Source organism: Idiotropiscis lumnitzeri, chromosome 15 (genome assembly GCF_059441095.1).
Source record: "Idiotropiscis lumnitzeri isolate Australia: NSW breed Sydney's pygmy pipehorse chromosome 15, RoL_Ilum_1.0, whole genome shotgun sequence".
Classification (NCBI taxonomy): domain Eukaryota; kingdom Metazoa; phylum Chordata; class Actinopteri; order Syngnathiformes; family Syngnathidae; genus Idiotropiscis; species Idiotropiscis lumnitzeri.
The window spans coordinates 15,985,192-16,012,851 of NC_142405.1; the positions used below are offsets into that span (position 1 = coordinate 15,985,192).

At 46.9% G+C, this 27,660-nt stretch overlaps 1 protein-coding gene across 3 annotated transcripts in view; it reads left to right on the forward strand.

Annotated features, from left to right (window-relative positions):
• Positions 1–285: 285 nt before the first annotated feature.
• Positions 286–27,660, forward strand: part of aldh3b1 (aldehyde dehydrogenase 3 family, member B1) — an 83,835-nt gene continuing 56,460 nt past the window's right edge. The window contains exons 1-4 of one of the 3 annotated variants that reach the window (XM_088317584.1): positions 286–1,908; positions 15,252–15,421; positions 15,623–15,733; positions 26,162–26,288. In XM_088317584.1, coding sequence (XP_088173710.1) covers positions 1,554–1,908; positions 15,252–15,421; positions 15,623–15,733; positions 26,162–26,288 — 763 coding nt within the window. In that variant the 5' untranslated portion in view covers positions 286–1,553. The remainder of the gene's footprint in view (positions 1,909–15,251; positions 15,422–15,622; positions 15,734–26,161; positions 26,289–27,660) is intronic. The other 2 variants (XM_088317585.1, XM_088317586.1) reach the window with 2 other exon arrangements.

Sequence of the window (27,660 nt, forward strand, 5' to 3'; positions counted from 1 at the left end):
AACAACTGAAACTAAACGTCACTATGGTTGCAGTTAGTGAGTAATTTTCTAAGGTAGTAATTATAAAGGTCAGGAGCGCCAGAGCGAGCGACTACTCCCGCATGCCGTCAAACCGGAAGTCCCCCTCTTGAGCCTGTTTTAATTCCTCCAGGTTGACTTCCGCCATATCTGGACCTGCTGCTGACACTTTGTGGCTGCGCGTGGGTTCTCAAAGGGCAGCTGCGAGTCTCCATCCATCAAGCCAGCTTCCCTTCAGTTTCTCGGAATTTGAGAATCCAGGTGAGCGAGACATGGCCGGTGCGCAGGAGGAATCTTTGCCCATAAAACTAGTGTTGGAACTCGGGATGTAACGATTAACTCAAGCCCCGATTCGATTTTTGATTTTCAGTTCCCGATTTCGATTCGATATTTTATTTATGTATTTTTTAAAATTGTTAGCACGCTCATCTCATTGCGGATTTGCGATCCACTAACGAAAAACGTATTGATGTTTACCGCAAGCGTCTAAATATTACGTGCATTTCGAATGGAACCAAAAATTATCATTATGGAACTACCTATAAATACTCAAAGAAATACTTGTCGTCACGTTTCTTGAGCACCGATACAATACATTTTTTTAATATAGAAGGGACTGAAATCATATGAATAAAATTGAGGAAATACACCGTGCTAAAATAAACTAAAATCATCACTTGAATTGATTTTTATTTTGTTTTTATCTCACCTGAATACAAAACGTTTTGTTTTGCTTTACTAGTATGCATAATATCATCTGTACATTCAAAATGTGGTATGTGCCTAAAAAATAAGGGTAAAATAAGAGAGAGAGAGAGAGAGCGAGAGTGAGAGAAATCACGAGCGTGATGCATATCATAAAACTCGGGAAAAACAATGCTTAGCAATTATTAACCCGTTTTTTCCCAATATGTAGGTAAAAAGGAAAAAAATGGAATAATGAAAAAATGATCTGGCATCAGACGTGTGGGCGCGGTACACTAAGCTGCTTGACATCTCAGGCCCTCCTGCGGAGGAGCACTGGACAGCGTTTTGAATGCTTGCTGTGGCTAACAATTTTGTTGGGCTCGGTAAGGATGCCTTAAGGTGCAACGGATGTCTCTTCATCCACAACGACGTGCCGAGACCCATGAGCACTTAACTCTGATCATAGTGGAAAGATACTTGAAAAACAGCACATACCGGAACAAAAGTCCCTGGCATTCCATGCACGTGGTCAGGAGAGAAACAGACCACATGGTACAAAGGAGGCCACAAAGAGGAGGCCAAAAAAGCACAAAAGAGAGCACGAAAAAGAGCACAAAAAGAGCGCGAGCGACAGGAAGTAGCTTCAGCTTTATACTCTGCGTTGCTCGAGTTAGGCCACTCCTGTAGGCTCATGTGTACCCAGTAGAATTTTGCGGAAATAAATAAAAAGGGAATATAGAGTGTGGCACGGTGGCCGACTGGTTAGCACCATGGCCTCACAGTGAGAGACAGCATCGGGCGTGAGTTCGATCCTGGCTCCGGTTTCCTCCCACATTCCAAAAACATGCATGGCAGGCCGTTGTTCGTCTCTGTGTGCCCTGCAATTGGCTGGCAACCAGTTCAGGGTGTCCCCCGCCAACTGCCCGAAGATAGCTGGGATAGGCTCCAGCACCCCCGGCGACCCTAGTGAGGAGAAGCGGTACAGAAGATGGATGGACAACTTCAGACCAGTGGCGCTGACGTCTCATCTGATGAAGACCCTGGAGAGACTGGTCCTCGTCCATCTGCGCACCCTGGTGAGCTCTTCGATGGACCCACTTTCAACACCATTCAGGCCACCCAATTGGGAGACAAGCTGGCGCAGGCGGGAGTGGCCCACCACCTCATCACATGGATCCACGACTACCTCACAAACCAGCCACAGTACGTGAGAACACAGGACTGTGTGCCTGACGTCCTCCTCTGCAGCGGGAGCGCCGCAGGGAACTGTTCTGGCTCCCTTCCTGTTCACCCTCTACACCTCGGACTACAAATACAATTCCTCCACCTGTCACCTGCAGAAGTTCTCTGATGACCCTGCGGTTGTCGGCCTCATCACTGACGGAGACGATCGCGAGTACAGAGGGGTTACTCAGGGTTTTGTGGACTGGTGTCAGCAGAACCGCCTCCAAATCAACGCTGGGAAATCCAAAGAGCTGGTGGTGGATTTCTGCAAGCGTCGGAACTCTCCATCTGCACCAGTGAATATCCAGGGAACAGACGTTGAGAGGGTCTCAAATTACAAGTACCTGGGTGTTCATCTGAACAATAAACTGGACAGGAGCGACAACACAGACGCTCTCTATAGGAAGGGTCAGAGCAGACTCTTCCTACTCAGGAGGCTGAGGTCCTCTGGCGTTCGGGGGACACTCCTCAGGAACTTCTATGACTCGGTGGTTTCACCGGTCATTTTCTATGGAGTGGTCTCCTGGGCAGGAGGCATCTCGGGCCGGGACAAAAAGAGATTGGACAAACTAGTGAGGAGGGCCAGCTCTGTCCTGGGCTGCTCCCTGGACTCTGTGGACTCAGTGGGGGGCAGGAGGATGACGACAAAACTGTAATCAATCCTGGACAACCCAGCCCACCCACTAAATGACACTCTTAGAACACTCCACAGCTCCTTCAGTGATAGACTGTTACACCCTCGCTGTACGAAAGAGAGATTTTGCCGCTCTTCCTGCCGGCTGCTGTCAGACTTTTTAACAAGAACATTTGGTCAGGCCTACAAACGGGCGGCCATTAGTGCAATTGTGCAGTCCTAGAATGCCTTACACACGACTGCTGTGCTTTTTCCAAAGCTGTACTTAAATATTGACCAATGTTGTATTTCGTTAACCATTACAGTATTCTTATCATTACAGTACTTTTATCACTGCAGTATTTTCTATCATTGCAGTACTTTTACCACTACAGTACTTTTATCATTGCAGTATTTTCTATCATTGCAGTACTTCTACTATTACAGTACTTTTATCATTGCAGTATTTTTCTATCGTTGCAGTACTTTTACTATTACAGTACTTTTATCATTGCAGTATTTTCTATAATTGCAGTACTTCTACTATTTCAGTACTTCTATCATTGCAGTATTTTCTATCATTGCAGTATTTTTTTTAACATTGCAGTACTTTTACCATTACAATACTTTTATCATTGCAGTACTTTCTATCATTGCAGTACTTTTATCACTGCAGTATTTTTATAATTGCTGGATTTACTATCATTCAGTATTTTTTTATCATTGCAGCGTTTTTATTTATTTCCCCTCTGTACCATGGACAGACATTAGGAGTGTTTCCTTACACTTGTATATGATGTGGGATGCAAGTGTGTATATACATGGGGATCTGTGTATATATGTATATACTGTGTATATTTTCATGTTTTTTATGAATGTCTGCTGCTAATGTTATACATTAACGGCTACATTATGCTGTCGCCTCTGTGTGATCTATATCTTTGCTGCTGTAATACTGCAAATTTCCCCATTGAGGGACTATTAAAGGACATCTTTATCTTTATCTTTATCAAGTAGTGTTGGTGTGCAGTTTTTTTACAGCAGACATGAGACAACAGCGAATCGATTTTTTTTAAATTATTTTTTATATCAATGCATATTTTGAGCCGATTATATCGATATTAAATTGATTTTCAATGAATCTTTACATCCCTAGTCGGAACTGACGAAGTGCCAAAACAACTGCCAGCAATTCTCTTCGTGTAACACAGTAGTTGCATTCAGGGCGGCAAAGAGCCCAGCTGTTGTTGGCCACAACTTGCTCACCATGCTCTCCTTCTTGTAACAACACAGCCCTCAAGCCCACATTGCTGGCATCTGTGTCCATGATTAATGGTTGTTGGAGGTCAGAGTAGACCAACACCGGTGCCCCGATTAATGCTGTCTTGAGTTCGGCAAAGGAACGTTCATAGTCCTCATTCCACTGGAATATTTGACCAGTTTCAGATAGATCAGCGGTAGTATGACGCCAGACCCAAGAAGCTGCGCAGCTCGCTGATGTTTTCCGGCACCGGCCAGTCTTTCACAGCTGCTGTCTTTGCTGGTTCAGTGGCCACTCCTGGTGCGCTGATGACATGCCCCAAGAATGCCGTCTCTTGCCTGAACAGGCGGCACTTCTTGGGGTGGAAACAAATCCCAGCTTGACGGATGGTGCTGAACATCTCCTGCAGGTGGTCCACCTCAACCGAGAAGGTTGTCGCATGGACCAACAGCTCATCCAGGTAGACGACACAAGGGCTGCGTGGGATTTTAGCAAGGATTCTCTCCATCAGGTGTTTAAAGGTGGCTGGAGCATTGCATAGTCTGAATGACAATACTCTGAACTGCCAAAATCCTTGACCCAGGGAGAATGCAGTCTTTGTTCGCGCCTCTGGGGCCAGCTCCACTTGCCAAAACCCACTCAGAAAGTCGAGGGAACTGAACCAGCTAGACCCGGCAATGCTGTCAAGGGCGTCGTCGATCCGTGCCGTAGGGTAAGAGTCCTTGCATGTGACTTCGTTCAGCCTTCGATAGTCCACGCGGAACCACCAGGTGCCATCCTTTTTCTTGACTCGAACCCCTGGAGCTGCCCAGGGACTGGACGGAGGTTCTATCACTCCTGCTTCCAGCATCTCTTAGATTTGTTTCTCTGAAGTGGCATGTTTAGCAGAGGGAAAACGCTGATGGCGGAGGCGAATGGGGGTTGGATCTCCCATGTACATTTCATGCTGGACCACGCTGGTATGTGTACAATCCTTGTCTTTTACTGCAAAGATGTCAGTGAACTTCTTGCTACCGGCAGCTCTAATCCGTGTCTAACCCTTCACAGCTTTGTTGGTACAGTTCCTCGATGGCTTGTCTGGTCCCATTGGATGGTGGGTGTGTATCTTGCATCGTGATCTTTGAGACGGCACACCCTTCTGGTGACAGCAACACAGTTGTAGATTGCAATCCTTTTTCAACAGCTGGGTGCAGGGGATCCACCACTGAGCCCAGTTGCAGCGCAGCTCCAGCGACATCCACCACTGCTCTTCATTTCGATATCAAATCTAGTCCTATGATGCAGGCATCCTGGATTTGAGCCAACCAAAATTTGTGGTCCACTTTCTACAGTCACCTTAAGAGTCTTTGTGCCCCTCATTTTGGCTCTTGTTCCTGTGACGGTGGTGATGCAAAGTTTGGTGCGTCTCCATCGTCAAGGTCGCAAGCCCATAGTGTCAGGCAAGGTACTGGGACGGATACAATTCAATACAATACAACGTTATTTATATCGCGTATTTCACAACAGCTGGAGCTGTAACAAAGTCCTTTGCATAATGTGTGACTTGAAGACGAACAGAAATATCTTAAAGCAAACTCTCAAGTGCACTGGGAGCCAGCGAAAATATGCCAAGATTGGGGTTATGTGATCTGTCTACCGAGCTCCAGTTAAAAGACGAACAGCAGCATTTTGCACCAATTGGAGGGGCTTGAGGAAAGACTGGCTGACTCCAGAGTAAAGTGCATTTCAGAAATCTAGCCTAGATGTAACCAAGGCATGGATTACTGTTTCTTAGTGCTGCTGGGAAAGAAAGAGCTTCACTTTAGCAAGCTGCCTATGGTGAAAAAGCTTGATTGAGCAAAAGCACTGATTTGCCAATCTAATTTAAAATCACCGTCCAGTTTAAAACACAAGTTTGAGACTGTTGGCTTTTGATAAGATGCCAGGGGGACAAGATCAACAGGGTTTAAATTAGAACGGCCACTGGTACAAACGCCATAACTTCTGTCTTCTTTTTGTTGAAATTCAAGAAATTAATTGACATCCGGATATTTTTTTTTTTTCGTAAGACGGAACCTAAGGGTAGTAAGTGTAACGAAAACCGCAAGGGCCCTAAAACTGAACCTTGTGGCACACCATACGACAGAAAGGCAGTGCGGGACTCAGAGCAACCTAGGCAAACACAAACGGTCCTGCCAGTCAAGTAGGACTTGAACGACTCAAGAGTGCAACCAGTAATGCCCACCTTGTGCTGTAAACGAGCTAGAAGTAAACTGGTCCACCGCGTCAAACAGTTATATCCAACACGAGCAGGGCTGACTCTGTGCTATGCATTTTCTTGAAACCTGACTGGAAAACCTCCATGACATTTTGTTCATCCGAGAAAGATCTTTACTGCATGTGCACCACATTTTCCAGAATTTTAGAAATAAAAGGCAATCTGTAATTGGGTATAAAATCAGATAGCACACCGTGATCAAGGCCAAATTTCTTAAGCATGGGTTGCACCACAGCATGTTTAAAATGTTGGGGGACTGCACCACAAGAAAGACTGCTGTTGAAAATGGCCAAAACCGATTTGCCAATACTTGGGAGAACTTCTTAACTCATTAAATCCCAGCCTTTTTCACGAGAGCAACTCCCCTCAATCCTCAATTTTCTGGATTTTGATTGATTTTTCCAGGCCCACAGAATATTGTGCTCTAATGCTATAAAAACATGCCACGTACCAAAAGAAAGATTAGACTCTCGTCTTTCATCCATTTTTCGCTGACAGCGTTAGAAAATAGCTAAATTTCGTCAAAATTCCCATTTCAGACAAAAAACAGAGAAAAGGAGCTTTTTGTGAAAACAATCATTTTAAGCACAACCTTGACATACACTGCTACTTTTTCTTTTGTGACTGCTCAAACATGTAAAAAATGTTTTTCTTCTATAAAATAACAAAACAGCATGACAGAAAAGATAAAGATAAAAAGATAAAAATGTCCTTTAATAGTCCCACAATGGGGAAATTTGCAGTGTTACAGCAGCAAAGATATAGATCACACAGAGGTGGCGGCGTAATGTAGCCATTGATGTATAACATTAGCAGCAGACTGTCGCGGTTCGGAGAACCGAGAGTGGGGAAAAGAGGACCCAAGAGCGACTGGGGTGGTGTGAACTGGGTTTATTGAAAGAGGAGGCAGGAAAGCAGCCCGATCCGAAACCGGGGCTGGGGAGCGAGAGGTGGAGCGACGCGGCGGGTCGGGCGCGGCTGCGGGAGCGAGGATTGGCTGGCGGGCGTCGAGGCGGCGAGCGCTGGAAGTGGGTGGCGGGCTGGTGGAGAAGCAGCGGGAGCGGCGCGGAAGAGGCAGGTGAGCGGCGTGGCGAGGGAAGCGCAGGCGAGATGAACGCCGGTCAGGAACTCGGAGATGGGCGCGGGAAGCTCGGGTTCGGACGGGCACAGGACAGCTGGAGGGGGAACAAGAGGACACGGAAGTCAGACAGGCGCGGGAAGCAACAAGATCAGGCGAGCAGGCAGCGTGTCGGGACATGAGCCAGTACCACGTAAGGTGACGGGATAATCCGGCGTCTGGCTCCTGGCGAGGCTGGGTTTTATGCCGGTGGTGATTGCCGCTGATGAGCAGCAGGTGCGCAGGAGCCGACGCCCACTCAATCTGGAGGTGTGCCTGGCTGGAAACTGCCGAGAACCTGAAAGCAATCACACTCGCCAGGCCCCCCCAAACCCGAACCGCCACAGTACCCCCCCCTCAACGGACGCCTCCTGGCGTCCTACCCGGCTTGTCCGGGTGTAGGGCGTAGAACTCCCTGATCGGGGAATCGTTTAAGAAGAGCTTGCGAGGAATCCACGAGCGCTCCTCTGGGCCATAACCTTCCCAGTCCACCAGATACTGGAACCCTCTACCCCGGCGCCGCACGTCCAACACTTTGGACACCGTGAATGCCGGGTGGTCGTCGATGATCAGGGGGGGTGGAGGGGAGACGGTCGGAGGGCTCAGAGGGCTGGAGGAAACAGGCTTGACAAGGGAGACGTGAAAAGTGGGATGAATCTTAAGGGAGTCGGGGAGCTTGAGCCTGACGGAGCACGGCTTAATTATTTTCGTGATTGGGAAGGGGCCGATGAACCGGGGAGACAGCTTACGTGAATCCGTCTGTAGTGAAAGGTCGCGGGACGAGAGCCAAACCATTTGGCCGGGCCTGTAGTCCGGAGCCGGGGACCGATGGCGGTCGGCCAAGCGCTTGTTCCTCTGCGCCGTGCGAGTGAGAGAGGCTTTCACCTCGGCCCAGACTCCTCTGACCCGACGGAGATGCTCCTCGACGGAGGGGACAGCCACGGCGTGCTCCTGGTCACTGAACAGAGGGGGTTGATAACCGAAACAGGCCATGAAGGGTGACATACCTGTAGCGGCGCAGGAGAGGGAGTTGTGGGCGTACTCGATCCAGGGCAGGGCCTCGCTCCATGAGACCGGGTTACGGGCCACCACGCACCGCAGCGCCGCTTCCAGGTCTTGGTTGGCCCGCTCGGTCTGCCCGTTGGTCTGCGGGTGGTAGCCGGAGGAGAGACTGGCCGTGGCTCCCACCGCCTTGCAGAACTCCCTCCAGACCTGTGATGAGAACTGGGGGCCTCGGTCGGAAACGATGTCCACCGGAATTCCATGGAGTCGGAAGACGTGCTGTGAGAGGAGTTTTGCCGTCTCCAAGGCGGTGGGCAACTTGGGAAGGGGGATGTAGTGCACGCACTTGGAGAAACGGTCGATGATGGTTAAGATAACGGTGTGCCCGTTGGAGGGAGGAAGACCGGTGATGAAATCCAGGGCGATGTGGGACCATGGGCGACTCGGGATGGGCAGGGGACGGAGGAGACCGTCCGGGACCGAGTGAGAGGCCTTACCTCGCGCACAGACTGAGCAAGCCAACACAAATTCGCGGGTGTCCTTGGCCATGCGGGGCCACCAGAAGTGCTGTTGGAGGAAACGGAGGGTGCGCGTAACGGCCGGATGGCAGGTGAGCGAGGACGAGTGCCCCCATTGGAGAACCTGAGACCGCGCGGCATCGGGTACGTACAGGCGGTCGGAGGGCTCTGGCCGGGGGTCCGGTTGTTTCTGCTGGGCCTCTCTGACGATCTGCTCGATCTCCCAGGTGGCCGCTCCCAGGAGGCAGGAGGAGGGTAGGATGGGTTCAGGTGTGTCTGGACTGGCGGGAGGCGAAAACAAGCGGGAGAGGGCATCAGCCTTACCGTTGTTGGAGCCTGGTCGGAAGGAGAGGGTGAAATTGAAGCGGCTCAGGAAGAGGTTCCAGCGAGCCTGGCGAGGATTTAACCTCTTGGCGGACTGCAGGTAGGCCAGGTTCTTATGATCAGTCCCCACCAGGAAAGGGATCGTGGTACCCTCGAGCCAATGTTGCCACTCTTGGAGGGCCCACACCACCGCCAGCAGTTCACGATTTCCGACATCATAGTTCCTCTCAGCCGCAGACAGGCGTCTGGAAAAAAAAAGCACAGGGGTGAACCTTCTGGGTTACGGGATCCCGTTGGGAGAGAACGGCTCCTGCTCCGGTGTCGGAAGCGTCCACCTCGATGATGAATTGTTGCGAGGGGTCGGGGTGTTTGAGCACCGGGGCACTGGTAAAGGCCTCCTTGAGATGGGAAAAGGCGTGGGATGCCGCCGGAGTCCACTGGAAAGGGGTGGACGTGGAGGTGAGCGCGGTGAGAGGACTGGCCACCTTGCTGTAGTTCCGGATAAAGTGGCGGTAGAAATTGGCGAACCCCAAGAAGCGCTGTAGCTCCTTGCGGATCGCGGGCGTGGGCCACTCCACCACGGCCTGGATTTTGGCGGGGTCTGGCTGGAGTTGCCCCCGGGCGATGATGTAGCCCAGGAAGGGCACCGAAGGGACATGGAACTCGCACTTCTCGGGTTTGACGAACAGGCGGTTCTCCAGGAGGCGCTGGAGTACCAAACGGACGTGTCGGCGGTGATCTGGGAGAGAGCGGGAGAAGATGAGGATGTCATCCAGGTAAATAAATACAAAGCGATTCAGCATGTCGCGAAAAATGTCTGTCATCAGGGCTTGGAAGACTGCTGGTGCGTTGGTGAGACCGAAAGGCATCACGAGGTACTCAAAGTGACCCAGGGGAGTGTTGAACGACGTCTTCCACTCACCGCCCTCACGGAAACGTACCAGGTGGTAGGCATTACGGAGGTCCAGTTTGGAGAAAATCTGGGCTTCGCATAAGGGCTCGAAGGAGGGGTCAATGAGGGGAAGCGAGGATTTGTTCTTAATGGTGATTTGGTTTAGGGGCTTGAAGTCGATGCAAGGACGGAGCGAGGAGTCCTTCTTCACAAAGAAAAAACCCGCTCCCAGGGGAGATGAGGAGGGCCGAATGAGCCCGGCGGCCAGGGAGTCGCGGATGTAAGTCTCCATCGCCTCCTTTTCCGGCCTGGAGATGTTATACAGGCGGCTGTTGGGAAGAGGAGCCCCAGGGAGAAGGTCGATGGCGCAGTCGTAGGGCCGATGGGGAGGGAGAGTGCGGGCGAGGTCCTTGCTGAATACTTGGGCGAGGTCGTGGTACTCGGAGGGCACGGAGGAAACATCGGGCGGAGGAGGAGCGGGAGAAGGAGATGAAGAAGCCGGATCTGCGGAGCGCAGACAGTGTGAGTGGCAGAATTCGCTCCATCCAGTGAGGGAACATCTCCTCCAGTCAATGGTCGGGTTGTGGGTCTGGAGCCATGGGAACCCCAGCACCAAGGGAACCTGGGGTGAGTGGATGAGGAATAGCTGGATGGACTCCCGGTGGTTGCCTGAAACGATGAGGGTCAGGGGGGTGGTCTGCTGGGAAACATGGGCGATAAGGTGACCATCCAGCGCCATCACTCGCCGGGGGGACGCGAGGGGTTCCATGGAGACCCCTAGTTGGCGCGCCAGGGCTAGGTCCAGGAAACTCCCATCGACTCCCGAGTCGATCAGCGCAGTAACCGGGAGAGGCTCGTGTTGCCACAGAACGCGTGCGGAGACCGACATCCGAGATGAAGCGCCAGTGGCGGACGCAAGAAGGCTCGGCGTTGGGCTCTCCGTCAACAACGAGCATGGTCTTTTGGTTTAGCGGAGCAGGTGGCTAGGAAGTGTCCGGAGTTGCCACAGTAGAGGCACAGTTGCTGGGCAAGGCGTCGCTGACGCTCCTGGGCGTCCAGAGAAGTCCGTCCCAATTGCATGGGTTCCTCCGGACCGGCGGGGAGCTGGACTTGACCGGGAGGGCTGGCCTCGGCGAGCGGTGTGACAGGACGAGCGGCTGGCCTGGTCGGTCGCCGTGACCGGTCGGCCTGCCGGTCCCGTGAACGGTTGTCGACCTTGATGGCTAATATGATCAACTCTTCGAGGGTTGAGGTTTCGTCGCGGACGGCCAGCTCGTCCTTGAGGGAGTCGGTCAACCCGTTGAGGAAGACCTCGCGGAGAGCGGGCTCGTTCCATCTGCTCTCGTGAGCCAGGATGCAGCAGCCTCCGGGATGCTTCGCGTCCTTTGACGGGGTAATCGAACACGCGTCGCAGCTCCCGGCAAAATTCAGGGTAGGAAGACATCGCCGGTGACGAAGCTTCCCACAATGCCGTAGCCCATTTTGCGGCGCGGCCGCGGAGCAGGTTAATCATGTAGGCGATCTTAGCCCGGTCGGAGGAATAGCTGAGGGGTTTCAGGTCAAAAACGAGCGAGGTGCTGAGGAGGAATTGGCTGCAAGAGCCTAAATCCCCGGAGTAGGGCTCTGGTGTGGGGACATGAGGTTCCCTGCTGCCCGGGAGGGACGTCGCGGGAGCAGGAGGAACCGGGGAAGAACCACCCTGGGGGTCGGAGAAAGAAACGAGCGAGCCCACCTGGTTGGAGAGGTGCGTGAGTTGACGGTGGATTGCCTGGAAGGAGCCCGGGAACTCCTGTAGCATCCTCTCATGGCGCTCGAGCTGGCTTCCTTGGAGGGCGAGAGCCTCCCTGAGGGGATCCGGGGTCGCTGGGTCCATTGGAAGGGCCGGATCATTCTGTCGCGGTTCGGAGAACCGAGAGTGGGGAAAAGAGGACCCCAGAGCGACTGGGGTGGTGTGAACTGGGTTTATTGAAAGAGGAGGCAGGAGAGCAGCCCGATCCGAAACAGGGGCTGGGGAGCGAGAGGTGGAGCGACGCGGCGGGTCGGGCGCGGCTGCGGGAGCGAGGATCGGCTGGCGGGCGTCGAGGCGGCGAGCGCTGGAAGTGGGTGGCGGGCTGGTGGAGAAGCAGCGGGAGCGGTGCGGAAGAGGCAGGTGAGCGGCTTGGCGAGGGAAGCGCAGGCGAGATGAACGCCGGTCAGGAACTCGGAGATGGGCGCGGGAAGCTCGGGTTCGGACGGGCACAGGACGGCTGGAGGGGGAACAAGAGGACACGGAAGTCAGACAGGCGCGGGAAGCAACAAGATCAGGCGAGCAGGCAGCGTGTCGGGACATGAGCCAGTACCACGTAAGGTGACGAGATAATCCGGCGTCTGGCTCCTGGCGAGGCTGGGTTTTATGCCGGTGGTGATTGCCGCTGATGAGCAGCAGGTGCGCAGGAGCCGACGCCCACTCAATCCGGAGGTGTGCCTGGCTGGAAACTGCCGAGAACCTGAAAGCAATCACACTCGCCAGGCCCCCCCAAACCCGAACCGCCACACAGACATTCATAAAAAGCATGCAAATATACAGAGTATATACATATATACTCAGATCCCCATGTATATACACACTTATGTCCCACAGTGTAAACACTCCTAATGTCTGTCCACGGTACAGAGGGGAAATAGATAAAAATGCTGCAATGATAAAAAAATACTGAATGATAGAAAATGCTGCTATGATAAAAATACTACAATGATAAAAGTATTCTAATGGTAAAAGTACTGCAATGATAGAAAACACAGCAATGATAAAAATACTGTAATGGTAAAAGTACTGCAATGATAGAAAATACTACAATGATAAGAGTACTGCAGTGATAAAAATACTGTAATAGTAAAAGTACTGCAATGATAGAAAATACTGCACTGTTAAACAGACTGTAATGATAAGAATACTGTAATGGTAAACAAAATACAGCATTGGTCACTATTTAAGTACAGCATTGGATAAAGCACAGTAGAAGTGTGTATTGCATCCTAGGACTGCACAATTGCACTAATGCCTGCCCGTGGGTCAGATCAGACTCTTCCTACTCAGGAGGCTAAGGTCCTTTGGGTTTAAGTGGACACTCCTCAGGAACTTCTATGACTCGGTGGTTGCATCGGTCATTTTCTATGGAGTGGTCTCCTGGGCAGGAGGCATCTCGGGCCGGGACAAAAAGAGATTGGACAAACTAGTGAGCAGGGCCAGCTCTGTCCTGGTCTGCTCCCTGGACTCTGTGGACTCAGTGGGGGGCAGGAGGATGACGACAAAACTGTAATCAATCCTGGACAAACCAGCCCACCCACTAAATGACACTCTTAGAACACTCCACAGCTCCTTCAGTGATAGACTGTTACACCCTCGCTGTACGAAAGAGAGATTTTGCCGCTCTTCCTGCCGGCTTCTGTCAGAATGTTTAAAAAGAACATTGGGTCAACTCTACAAACGGGGAGCATTGGTGAAATTGTGCAGTCCTCGGATGCAATACACTCTACTACTGTAATTTTATTCACTGGTGTACTAATATTGACCAATGCTGTATTTTGTTTACCATTGCAATATTTTTATCATAACATTTTTATTTATTTCCTTCTGTACCATTGACAGACTTCCCAACGGACTATGGACCAGTGTTGTTTTCGTCAACGTTGACGATGATGAAAATATTTCGTTAACCCCCCTTTTTTTTCATGAAGATAAGGAGACGATGATGAGCTAAGCGAGGTTATTTAATGACGAAAACATGACGTGACGTACATGAAATTTTCCTTGACGAGCCGAGACGGGACGAAATTGTTAGCGTGTGGTTCTTCAGACGCTCAAAATTTATGACATCCGTTCCTATTGTACATATAATCTGTCTTTCAAAACATTGGAATGAAGTGCAACCTATCTTTCGTTTGGGCACGCCCACCACCGGGACATCACGCAGGGCGCATGCGCCGCGCACGCACCATCACTCATACTGGTGTCGCACAAACACGTCTGCGGTAATTGGTCTCAGCTCGCACACACTGACGCGTTCCTTTGACAGACCATGGCGACAGTGACACTCGCAAGGCTACTTCGCTCTGATAACTAGTGATGGGCATAACATTTCTTTTAAGTGAACTGAATCATTAAAATCAGTTAATCAAAAAGATTAGTTCAAAAGAATCGTTCACCGAATCGTTCACCAGCCCCTCCCACCCCCCCTGCGGAGTGTGGATGGAGTGAGCAGCGTGGTTAGCAGCAGCAGCATCAGCACCAGTAGCATTAGCAATAGCAATGAAGTCTTCCAAGCAGTTGGCGATCGAGGAATGCTTTTTTGTAAAAAAAGCTTCCCAAAAGCATCAAGGCGATGGAGACGGTTTGGTTGAGAGGATGCCGCTTTGTCGTCGTCAAACCAAACAGCCGTCGAAAGAGGCTGCAAGTGCCTTGCGGCCTGCATCACTGACCACGAGGACGACATCCATGCCGGACCGTCGCGTGCCGGATCGTCGTCCGCAAGTTGTCTCACCAGAGTCGAGCGATGAAGACCGCGGCGATGGTGTCGCACATGGTCGCCATCGCCCACAAACGGACTCCTCGGAGTCGAGCAACGACGACCGCCGCGGGGCCCCGCGTGTCTCACGTGCGGGACTTCGCCCACGCAGCTCGCAAATCGCTTCGCCGATGACTTCCAACAGCGAAGACGAATTTGAACCGGATTTGGGGGTGTTGTATTTGTAGTCCGAGGTGTAAAGGGTGAACAGGAGACGAGCCAGAACAGTTTCCTGCGGTGAGCATCACTTACAAATTTGTAACAAAGCTCTACCGGTTCTACCTTTCACATAGAGCTGTGAAAATTGGCAGGCATATGTAACAGGCCAAGACCTACAAAAATGTGAAATTTGGAGTCATATGCTAAACCTAACAGGAAGACTGCCACTTTAACTTCACTTTTGAATTTTGGCCTTATATTGAAATCATATTTTCACAAAACTTCGCCTTGATATTTTATCTGATCGTTTTCAAGCTTTAGGTATTTAATCTAAAAATGTTTAAGATGAGAAGTTATTGAAAGCTTTTTATTTCACAGCACTTTATTGCCGTGGCGATGCATTGTTTTTAATAAAAATACTGTTTTGAGGGTCTAAACATAGATGCAAACCCGTGAAACATTTAACACAGACTACACCTTTAAAAACCTTTATCTCTGGCGTAATCGATCAAAGGTTTAAACTCATTACCACAGCTGCATTCAATTGATCTGATAATGGTTGTAAATTAATATTGGAAGAAGTGCAGATGTATATCTGTTTTCAAAATATGAAGTACATTGTATTGGTGTTTTAGGTGAAAGAATGGACAACAAGAGTGAAACTGTGGACCGCTTACGTCTGGCTTTTCGTTCTGGCATCACAATATCGCAGGAGTTTCGCTGTGTTCAGCTTTCTAAGATGAGGTGCATGATCCAAGAGAATGAGGAGGATATTTTGAATGCATTGCTCAAGGATCTTCGTAAGGTAATAGTCATCATGTGAATTTGTGCATCTGTACTTCGGATGAGACACTTTGTCACATATGGAGTACACATACACCTGATAGTACAGTCGGTTACATACTTTTGTCTCTACTTATGGAACAAAATGCTCCAGAAATGTGAAAATTGTACACCCAATGTTTATATTTATTATTTAGTGCTAATCATTGCACTTTCTCAACAGCCCAAATTTGAGGCCATTCTGTCTGAGATTGATTTGGTGATCAATGAGCTACACTACACCATCAATAACCTTCAAGGCTGGATGCAGCCAGAGTATGTCAGTAAGAATCTTGTAAGTTATTATTTTTATTTGATTTAATTACACCTCCATAAGCTTTTACCTTTTTGTGGTGGACAGGTTTGTATGTCCCAATACTCCTAAGAGTCACCGGGGCCCCCCCGTGGAGTCAGGCCTGGAGGTGGTGTACGCTGGCGAGCACCTTCTGGCCAGGCCTGCATCCATGGGGCCAGGTAGGGCAAAGCCTGAAAAGGCAACATGGGTCCCACTTTCCATGCCCTCACAACCTGTGTGAGGGGCAAAATGGGTCAGGTGCCCTACAAGATTGACGGTGGTAAAAGGCTGGAACCTTGGCCGGCAGATTCCTGGCTACAAAAGCAAGCTCGAGGGATATGAAATTTCACTTTTCTGGCAGGGAAGGAGCCCGAGCTGGTGTGCAAGGTAGCGTTCGCACTAGACATAGTTGGGGGTCCCCTCTACACACAGCCTATGTTCTGTTAGGTGGTCGGTGCTTGTTGCAGCGGCATTCCCTAAACCCGATGGTGGACACTGGCAGTAAGGGAGGCTGTCAGGCTGAAGAAGGCACCCTACCGGGCCTTTTTGGCCTGTGGGACTCCTGAAGCATATGACGACTGGTCAAGCGGAATACAGCTTTGGTGGTTGCTGAAGCAAAATCTCGGGCGTGGGAGGAGTTCGGTGAGGCCATGGAAAACAACTTCCAAACGGCTTTGAGGAAATTCTGGTCCTCCATCCGGTGTCTCAGGAGAGGGAAGCAGTCTACCATTAACGCTGTTTATAGTGGAGATGGGGTGCTGATGACCTCGACTCAGGACATTGTGACCCGGTGGGGAGAATACTTTGAAGACCTCCTCAATTCCACCAACTCAACTTCCATTGAGGAAGCAGAGCCTGAAGACTCTGTGGTAGCCTAACTTATGTCTGGGGTTGAAGTAACCGAGGTGGTTAACAAGCTCCTCAGTGGCATAGCCCTGGTGGTGGATGAGTTCTGTCCGGAGTTCCTAAAGGCTCTGGATGTTGTGGGGCTGTCATGGTTGACACGCCTCTACAACATTGCATGGACATCAGGGACAGTGCCTCTGGATTGGCAGACCAGGGTGGTGGTCCCCCTCTTGAAGAAGGCGGTCCGGGGGGTGTGTTCCAATTTCAGCGGAAATACACTCCTCAGCCTCCCTGGTAAGGTCTATTCATGGGTGATAAACAGGAGAGTCCGTCTGGAGGTCTTATCGCAGATTGAGGAGGAGTAGTGTGGTTTCGTCTTGGCCGTGGAACAGTGGACCAGCTCTACACTCTTAGCAGGGTCCTCGAAGGTGCATGAGAGCTCTCCCAACCAGTCTACATGTGTTTTGTGGACTTGGAGAAGGGGTTCGACCGTGTCCCTCTGGGAGTTCTGTGGGGTATTCTTCGGGAGTACGGGCTACCAAGCCCACTAATATAGCCCATAGGTTCGGTCCCTATACCAATGATGTCAGAGTTTGCTCCACATTGCCGGCAGTAAGTCGGATTTGTTTCCGGTGAGGGTTGGACTCCGCCAAGGCAGCCCTTTATCACGATTTTGTTCATAAATTAAATGGACAGAATTTCTTGGCGCAGTCGAGGTCATGAAGGGATCCGGTTTGGTGACCTCAGATTTCATCTCTGCTTTTTGCAGATGATGTGGTACTGTTGGCTTCCTCAAGCCATGATCGCCAACTCTCACTGGAGCAGTTCGCAGCCGAGTGTGAAGCGGTTGGGATGAAGATCAGCACCTCCAAATCTGAGACCATGGTTCTCAGTTGGAAAAGGGTGGAGTGCCCTCTGCAGGTCTCCAGGTGCAGTCAAGGCAATGAGGGGGTCCGGTTTGGTGGCCTCAATATTGCATCTCTGCTTTTTGCAGATGATGTGGTACGGTTGGCTTCTTCAAGCCGTGATCTCTCTGACTGGAGCGGTTCCCAACCGAGTGTGAAACGGTTGGGTCCAAGATCAGCACCACCAAATCTGAGACTGTGGTCTTTTGTCCGAAAAGAGTGTTGTGCCCTCTTCGGGTCAGGGAAGAAATACTTCCCCAAGTGGAGGAGTTCAAGTATCTTAGGGTCTTGTTTATGAGTGAGGGGAGGATGACACTTGAGATGGACAGGCGGCTCGGTGCAGAGTCTGCTGTGATGCGACGCTGTATCGGTCTGTCGTGGTAAAGAAGGAGCTGAGCCAAAAGGCGAAGCTCTCGATTTACCGGTCGATCTACGTTCCTACCCTCACCTATGGTCACGAACTATGGGTCGTGACCGAAAGAACAAGATCTCGGATACAAGCGGCCGAAATGAGTTTCCTCCGCTGGGTATCCAGGCGATCCTTTTGAGGTAGGGTGAGACGCTCTGTCATCCGGGAGTGACTCAGAGTCGAGCCGCTGCTCCTCCTTGTTGAGAGGAGCCAGATGAGTTGGCTCCGGCATCTGATTAGGATGCCTCCTTGACGCCTCCCTGGTGAGGTGTTCTGGGCATGTCCATGTGGCTGGGCTTCCCTGCTGCAGCTGCTACCTTCGCGACCTGACATATATCCATAATATATATATATATATATATATATATATATGGATATATATATATATATATATGGGTGTAACTCCATTAAAGACGATTCGATACGCATCTCGATACATGAGGTACGATTCGATTCAAGAACGGTTCGAATTTTAATTGCAACGATTCGGTTAAATTCTGTATGATTACGATTAGATTCAGTTTAAATCAGTATAAAGATGGCCCAATTATTTAATCAATCTACAACTTTCCATAATCAAATTAATTAATAATCATTTTGACGTGAAATATCCAAATTCTTGGAATTAACACATTTACTTTAAATTTGCTAATTGTTATCAAGTGCAATTGGCTGTCGACCAGTTGCGAGTGTACCACAAGCCCGTGACCCTTGTGGAGATATAAGCGGTTCAAATATTTTTATATATTTATTTTTTTGTTTTTGCATTTTTTTTTACATTTTATAGAACAGTCACTGAATCATAGCTTTTTTCAAGATTTTCTGCACTCACAATTTTGGAAGTGACAGGAAGAATGTCCTCTTTCGGAGGAAAAGGGTGGCAATTAAAACATGCTTTAACACGATAATCCCTTGTTTAATTGCAGCTTTCATTCAGTGGCATTACGAATCAATTCCATATTGCAGAGCTCAGTTATTGGGTATGATGCAATGAGTTTCTTGTTGAAAGTAGACACTTTAACTTGACAGCACTGTAAATATGACATTTCCTTTAAAGAAATTAATCAAAGACTAGAAAAAGCATATTTGAATGTTTTATAACATTTATTAACATGTAACAGTTCTCCAAATCCCAAAATATTCACATGAATTTAACAATACATCTGTGATGACTCAGATCGAGGAACAACAACCTGGTGAAGAACAACAAAATTTCAAGACATCCTTTATACATTTATTTGGAAGAAAAGAGAACGTAGACGGCTAATGTAGCCATAAGGGGGCACAAGCCAGTGTCTTCTTGTGCCGGTCCCAAGCCCAGATAAATACAGAGGGTTGTGTCAGCAATGGCATCCGATGTAAAACTTTGGCCAAATCAAACATGTGAATCAAATATATGACTTCCATGCCGCATCTGTCGAGGCCCGGGTTAACAACGACCGCCACCGGTGCTTTTGACCTACAGGGTGATAGTGGAAATTGGACTACTGTTGGTCGAAGAAGGAGAGGAGGAAGCTGTGTTCGTAGGGAGAAAGAGAAGAGGAACACCAAGAGTCTTGGACTGAAAGTGAGGACTTTGAATGTTGGAACTATGACGAGGAAAGGTCGAGAGCTGGTTGACATGATGCAGAGGAGGGAAGTGGACATACTGTATATTCAGGAGATCAGGTGGAAAGGGAGCAAAGCTAGAAGTTTAGGAGCAGGGTTCAAGTTATTCTACCATGGTGTAGATAGGAAGAGAAATGGAGTAGGAGTTATTGTGAAAGAGGAGTTTTTTTGGAACGTCCAGGAAGTAAAAAGAGTGTCAGATTGAGTGATGAGCCTGAAGCTAGGAATCAGAGGTGTGATGATCAATGTTGTTCGTGGGTATGCGCCACAGGTAGAATGTGAGCTGAAGGAGGAGAACTTCTGGTTGGAACTTGATGAAATGATGCAGAGCATCCCTTGAAATGAGAGAGTTGTCATTGGTGCAGACTTCAATGGACATGTTGGGGCAGTAAACAGTGGTGATGAGGAGGTGATGGGCAGGTTTGGTATCCAGGAGAGGATCGGAATAGGACAGATGATGGTTGACATTGCAAAAAGGATGGAAATGGCTGTTGTGAATACTTCCTTCCAAAATAGGCAGGAACATAAGGTGACCTACAAGAGTGGAGGTAGGAGTACACAGGTAGACTACATCTTGATTTAGACGGTGTAATCTGAAGGAGATCAGTGACTGAAAAATAGTGGTAGGTGAATGTGTCCAGACAGCATAGGATGGTAGTGTGTAGGATGACTCTGGTGGTGAGAACAGGTGCAGAAATTAATCCTGAGGAAGCGGTTAGCCAAGAAGAAGTGGGACAGCGAGAGGACTGAAGAAAGTAGACAGGAGTACAGGGACATGCAGCGGAAGGTGAAAATAGAAGTGGCAAAGGCCAAACAAGGGGCTTACGATGACTTGAATGGGAGGTTGGACAGTAAGGAGGGAGAGACTGATCTGAACAGGTTGGCAAGGCACAGAGACAGAGATGGGAAGGACGTGCAGCAGGTTAGGGTAATAAAGGTTAGGGATGGAAGTGTGTTGACAGATGCCAGCAATGTGATGGGAAGATGGAAAGAGTACTTTGAAGAGTTGCTGAATGAGGAAAATAAAAGAGAAGGAATTATAGAAGAGGTGACTGCTGTAGACCAGGAAGTAGCAAAGATCAGTAAGGATGAAGTGAGAAGGGCATTGGAGAGGATGAAGAGTGGGAAGGCACTCAGCCCTGATGATATATACCTCTGGAGGTATGGAAGTGTCTAGGAGAGGTAGCTCCTAAACTTGTAAAATTTTGTTTTAACATTCATCTACTTCATAAAATCCTCCACTAGAAACTAAGTGCGCATTTGTTTTTTAAGTGACAAAGGTCAACTAAATATATTTTTTAAATAACTAAAATAATTACATCTCACTTTTTTCCCCATTTGTTTTCATTCTTATGAGAGTTCTCAAAAGCCAGGATTATGAGTTTGATTATATTCAGTTTTCAAAGCGAGACGTCTTTGGTGTCTTCTCTTACTTGCTCTTGGTCTTTTATCAAACTGGTGTTGTTTATTATTAAAGTCACATTTTAATTGTTGTTTACTTTTAGTATCACGCAAAATATATTTTTTCTCAGTAATTTCAAATCTTTCCACATAGCGAACAGATCCTTATTCCTGTAGGGTTTATTTGTAGTATTCCTTTGTTTTCTTCTATCACCTACGTTAGAATTAATTGTCTCAGAAAATAATTGCCAAAACTCAGTATTAATCCTATCCATCTCGACTTCATTATTAACTAGATACAGTTTGTCCACAATTTCTGAGACTACAGATTGAAACTGGTCACATGAGAAAATCTTGGGGAATGTTTCTTACACTCAATTGTTTATCCTGTTGAGATAGTTTGTTTTCGGTCATCAGACAATTTTGACTTTAAACGTTAGAATTAACATTGAATGATCTGGTATTTTACAACGATAGTCCAATAATTCCAAATTAGAAGGGTTTCTATCTAACAGCTCATTTGGACTGTAAATATCCAAATTAAGTGAGGTGGGCAAACCATCATAGGTTGTGTTATGGAAGTAAAATTATTATTCCCCGAAATTCGACCATTGAGGACACAACATTTACTGACCTTCAGAAAGCCAATAAACATTTCTCCTTGTGATTTTACAACATCACCCAAGACACTCAATCTAGGAGTAAGGCCCAAATCGGTGTTAATGATCCAATCACCTAAATTCCCAATCTGGCTGTTGAAACCTCATATGTATACTGCGTCAAATTTAACTAAATTGTACATTCTAACAAAAGAGAATTATATAGTCTCTGTGGATGGATCAGACCACATTGATCCCTCCGGAGGAAGGTAACATGAAACTAAGGCTAGGGAATATTTTGAAATGACATGCCCAAGATGAATGCATATTATGCCCTCATCCGAAGGGTCAACTAAAAGCACCGCAAACTCCTTTAGTGAATCATTTTTTTTTTTTACCATACAACCTCCTGAGCCTTTCGTGGCTCTAATATGAGTCCTCCTATTTTGACCAAACCAAGTATGACTGGTAATATTAACTGTGGTAGGTGAGTTTCATTCAAAGAAATAAAGTCAGGATCAAAACTCCGTAATAATGGATCATCTAAGTTCAGAGTTCAGTTCGGTGCATCCATTTAAGTTCCAGTGCACGAGAGTATAGTGTTTTTCACTTACGGGCTGGGCTACAGAACTTCAGGTGGCTTTAAGGCGCTCCGCAATGACCCCTCCACCGTCGACTGCTCCAGCTCCAGCTCCGAATCCGGCTCCAGCTTCTGTGCCTAGCCTTTTTCGAACTCTCCTGTTGCCCGCAACATAAAACTGATTACCAGGAGGCAACTCGTTCAATAGTGTTCTAAAATTGAGTTCGATGAGGCGCTCAGCATGTGTTTTTGCGGAGCCGATGTACACTCATTTGAACTTTGGGTTGTCTTTGAGCAGTTGTTTCTTGCGGGGTATAGCAACATTTTCTTGTACCAATCTTAATTCCACCTTGATTTCTCCCTCCGCTGCCCTTGGTCCTCTCGACATTCAGAGTCCGCGTGGGTTCCAGCAGTCCATTAGCGAGTAACTCCTTTGCAAGGCCGGAGACGTTTTCGTCGTCACTCGAAAGTAACCCGGTAATAAAAATCGTTACGTCTTGATCGAGGTCTTTACTCTGGATCTGTCGATTTTAGCTTCCAACTATTCGATCCTTATTAAAAGACTAATATCATTTTCTATATTTTGTTGAATATTATCTTGAATTTCAATAGTTTTCAGAGAAAGCTCCTCTTTCAACCAGTCTTTATTTTCAGTGATCATTGTTTGCAATGAGTCCCGCAGACTGTTCACTTTAGAGTCCAATTTTTGCTCAAAGGAGAGCTTTAGCGGGTCGATTTTGGAGTTCAACAACCGTATCTCTTGCCAAGCAGATCAGCATCCTTACGCTCCTTTTGCCTTGTATTTGGCCTGTCTTGAGACATCTTGAGCGCAAACCCACTTTTAGCGAAAAGGTGTTTAATCAATTGACGAAAATTGGTCGTTGCTTGACTCCAGTGTCGCAACCTAAGCCTTTGATTATCGCTCCGCTGTTTATTCACGCTGTACGCAACGTCGTGTCCGGTGAGCTGTGTCCTGTTTACCACTAATGCCTGCCCATTTGTAGAGTTGACCCAATATTCTTGTTAAACATTCTGACAGCAGCCGGAGGGAAGGAGCGACGGAATCCTTTTGCAGGTGGCATATGTATGCAGCTTTGTTCAAGTACTCTGGGTTGACCATCAGTCTACTGGTCCAAAAAGAAAAATTACGAGCATTGTCCTTTTTGCTTATTAGACCATTTGTAAAGCACTTTGTTACAGCACCAGCTGTTGTGAAATGCAATATATAAATAAAGTTGTATTGTATTGTATTGTAAATCAGCCTACTACCACAATGAGGAGGTGATAAAGAATAAAGAAGGTAGTTATGTGATAGTTGTTGGCACAATAGGGGATATGAAAATGACAACATGTAATGTTTATGCTCCCAACAAGGACAGGCCCATTTTCTTTAAAAATATAGCTTCACTTTTGGCAGAAAAGGTGAAAGCAATGATTTTTATAGGGGGTGACATCAATTGTGTTATTGATAGAAGGATGGACAGAATTCCAGCATCAAATGAACCTCGAACCAAAAAAAGTGTAACGCGGCAGGCAATGATGGAGGAACTGGGGTTAACGGAGATTTGGAGGTTTCAACATCCAAGAGAAAGAGAATATATGTTCATGTCTCAGATGCATGGAATCTATTCTAGACTAGACATGTTCGGCTTATCCAAAAACGACCTCTATAGAGTCAAGGATAGGAAAATTGAACCAATCACCATTTCAAAGCACGGTCCTGTTACAATTATATTATGCCTGGGTCCAGGTGATCACTTTAAATATGAGCAACTGAATGTGTCATTATTGATGCACCAGGCAATATGACAAGAAATGCACAGTTTTTATGGAGTACCTATCATTTAATGAAAATGATAATGTATCTCCTTCTGTCCTGTGGGAAGGTCCAAAAGTGGGAATGAGAGAAAAAATAATTGCCATATCTTGAGGATAAAGAAACAGGGGTTAAATAAGCAACATGATCTTGAATCAAAAATGGCAAACTACAAAAAGAGCATGAACAAAATAGGGACACAAACATTTAACCTACTTTGGGAAGCCAAACAGGAATTAGATTACACTACTTATTATAAAGCAGAAGGGGCACTTAGACAGAAACAAACAGAAAATATTATGAAATGGGCAACAGAGACTAGACTCCTTGCTTTTCAGTTGCGTAAGGCTCAATCTAGTCACATTGTGTAAAAAATTAGGCATCTTCTGACCAAACAAATAGTATCACAACCAGACGAGATTGCAGATGCATTTGTAAAGTATTATAAAAGCCTTTATGAATGCCAAAACATAGACAATAAAATTGAAATGCTACAACATTTTTCATGTCTTCCATCCCTGCACTCATGAAATGTCTGCATACATATGGTTCTTTTTCTGGTTCCAAAATTAATGAGAAAAAATCTGAGGCAATGATGTACACAGCTCAATAATATAGTTACATTTCAATACAACAAGGGTTCAGGTACCTGGAGATTAATTTTACGCCAAATCCTGCACAACTATTTAAATTAAATTATGATAATTTAGTAAAACAAAAGAAGACCTAACAAAGTGCAACATACTCCCACTCTCTGTGTTTGGCAAAATAGAAGCAGTCAAATTAAACATATTGCCAACACTCCTATATTTATTTCAGGCTTTGACATATGGGTCCCCATGTCGACCATCTCTGTATTGGACAAATTTATCTCCAGGTTTGTATGGCAAAAAAGGTAAAAAGTATTATGCTCAACAAAGGATAAGGTAGGTGTATTCTTACCTAATTTTAAATATTACTATTGGGCGAGTCAACTCACTGCCATACCCCTATGGATATCCGATAACCAGGATATCAGATGGCTTCAAATAGAGCAGAAGTCAGTGCCAAGTCATGGCCTGAAATGCCTGTCTTTTTTTGAGTAAGAAAATGTAGAATAAGTTTAGAATAGATAATACATGGATTAGGCACACCTTGAGGGTTTGGTATACAGTCAGGACAAAATTGGAGGAGCAAGGTCTATATCCCGTGCCATGTTGGTGGTTGGGAATATAGACTTTATGCCATCAGTGTTGGACAGAAGATTCAAGAGGTGGGAATGCAATGGTCTGAAGATAATTGATCAACTATTTGATGGCAACAAATTGAAATCCTTCTCCCAGTTGCAGAGCCTGTTCACAATACCACCAAAATATTTGTTTCATTACTTACAAATTAGGCACTATATTCAGACTAACAAAGAAAGGGACAAACTAAAAAGAGACCCCTTAAGTGTGGAAAAATACTTCATTATGGTTACTAGACATAATATTCCCACTAAAAAACATCTCTCTCGTATATAGCCTGACAGCTGATATGTCACACAATACGCATGAGGTAAAAGAGAAATGGCAATTAGAAATGAATGTGATAATAGAGGATAACGTTTTGAATTGCCACTCAGGGGTCACTAGAAATTTGTGGAAAGAATTTGACTGGAAAACAAAAATTTGGTTCTTTAGGACTCCTTTGGTAATTTCAACATTTAGTAAAGAACCAAAATTTCCACTTTGTTGGAGAAATTGTAAAGGGATTGGTGATCACTCACGTCTTCTGGAACTGTCCCATACTGACAAGATTTTGGAATGATGCAAAGCGGGAGATGGTGAAGATATTGGACATTAATATCCATATGAGTCCCATGTTATGTATACTAGGTGTATATTACGTATACTAACAAGTGGACACCAGAGATACGACGGGGGAGAACATACAAATTCCACACAGGAAGGCCGGAGCCGGAATCGATTCCACAAGCTCTGCACTGTGAGGCCATCGTGCTAACCAGTCGCCACCGTGCCACCCGCCTCAAAAATATAAATTTTTAAATTCATTCCTTTTTGACCGTGTTAGTAAAAACTGGGCATAATCTTTGAAGAGGCAAAATATTTGTGGACCATCAACCAAGTTAGCTGGGAAAAGCTACAGCTTTCTGGTGACCAGAATGGTATACGAAGTCTTGGAAAATAATGAATATATATCATATTACTTTAAAAAAAAAATTCATTTAGTTTTATTTTTTTACCCCAGAATGACTGTATTTCTGTTGCTGTATTTCTGTTGAGTTGCAGGCCACAAAAACGGATGACTGTTTCGTGCGAAGAGAACCATTAGGAGTTGTGCTTATCATTGGGACATGGAATTACCCTCTGCAGCTACTTATCTTACCCATGGTTGGAGCCATTGCAGCAGGTATGATGTAGAGCCATATAATTAAAACACAATTTCATTGATAAGTCTAGGTCAGACCTCAAATAGTGCTGGCTGGTTCCTTGGTTGGCCACGGGGAACATGCTTTGATTTTTTTCCGTACTGCAGTAAAGTACAATTTTGCATTCACAACAGTGGGGCCAGTGGTGCTCTCATCAGTGTGTATGCAGAGTGTATTCTCTCACACACAGCGCAGCACATGAGATATAAAGTGCAGTGACCAAACCCTTATTAGACACATTGGAAAAATATTTATCAGTAATGAAAATAAGACACTGAACTGAACAAAAATTCCTTTGGTTCCATTAAAATTACTTAATCTGTACATCTACATTGGTTGCAGAGGGTTCTACAGTAATTGAGCACTCACACACCTGCCAAAAGCGGGTTCAAATTCGTTTAGGTGGGTATTTATAAAACCGCCTGTTTGGCCGATGATGAATGAGAAAATTGTGTTGAGACCGCAGACAATGTGATTTCTTGATTGTCAAAACATTTTATTTTATTTTTTTAATAAGACTCTTATCCCCCAAAGCTCACCAATCATATGCATCACTTCTGTGTCACGCAGACGCGCATACTTCTGGAAGTCCTTCAGCTACTCGCAAACAATAGGTGCTTGCACTACACCACGCAGCCAGGGGCATGGTGGTATTATTTTGTTTATAATTTCATGACCGTGAAGGGGACTCAAATAGACATTGACATTTTTAAGTAAGCTTCAGATGACACCAAGGCACTTCACAGCTACTCCCTATTTCTATGCGGCTGCTGTAACATCATGAAAGAGCTGGAGTATGTGCAGGAACTAGACATGCGTGCGAACATGAGGGCAATCTTGGCCAAGTTGCCCTATAAATTAAGAGAACGTTGGCGTGGCAAGGCTCATGACATCATGGTATCGACATGTTACAGAGCGGGATTTGTTGACATGGTACAATTCACACGTAAGAATTCTTTCGGACGCCTTCTTTGGAGTTCTGCATGACTACAGCCCTAACTCAACATCAATAAGTCGAGGCAAGTCACATCGGGGCAGTAGAGTGAAGGGGAACGTGGTGGCCAGTACAGTGACTGAGACAAATCCTCGCAAGGTTAAGCAGCCACACTATGAAAATGGTCTCTGTGTTTGCTGCTCAATGGAACATTTGCTGGAAAATTGCAACCAGTTCGGAGAAAAGAAACACATGGACAAACTTTTTTTATTGAAGAAAAGACAATTATGTTTTGACTGCCTTCGTTATCGACATATTAGCCGTGACTGTGATGCAAGATTGAAATGCGACATTTGCAAGCAAAACAATCCAACAGTGTTGCACATAAATCGTCAGGCAACTGCTCCTGAACAAGAGTT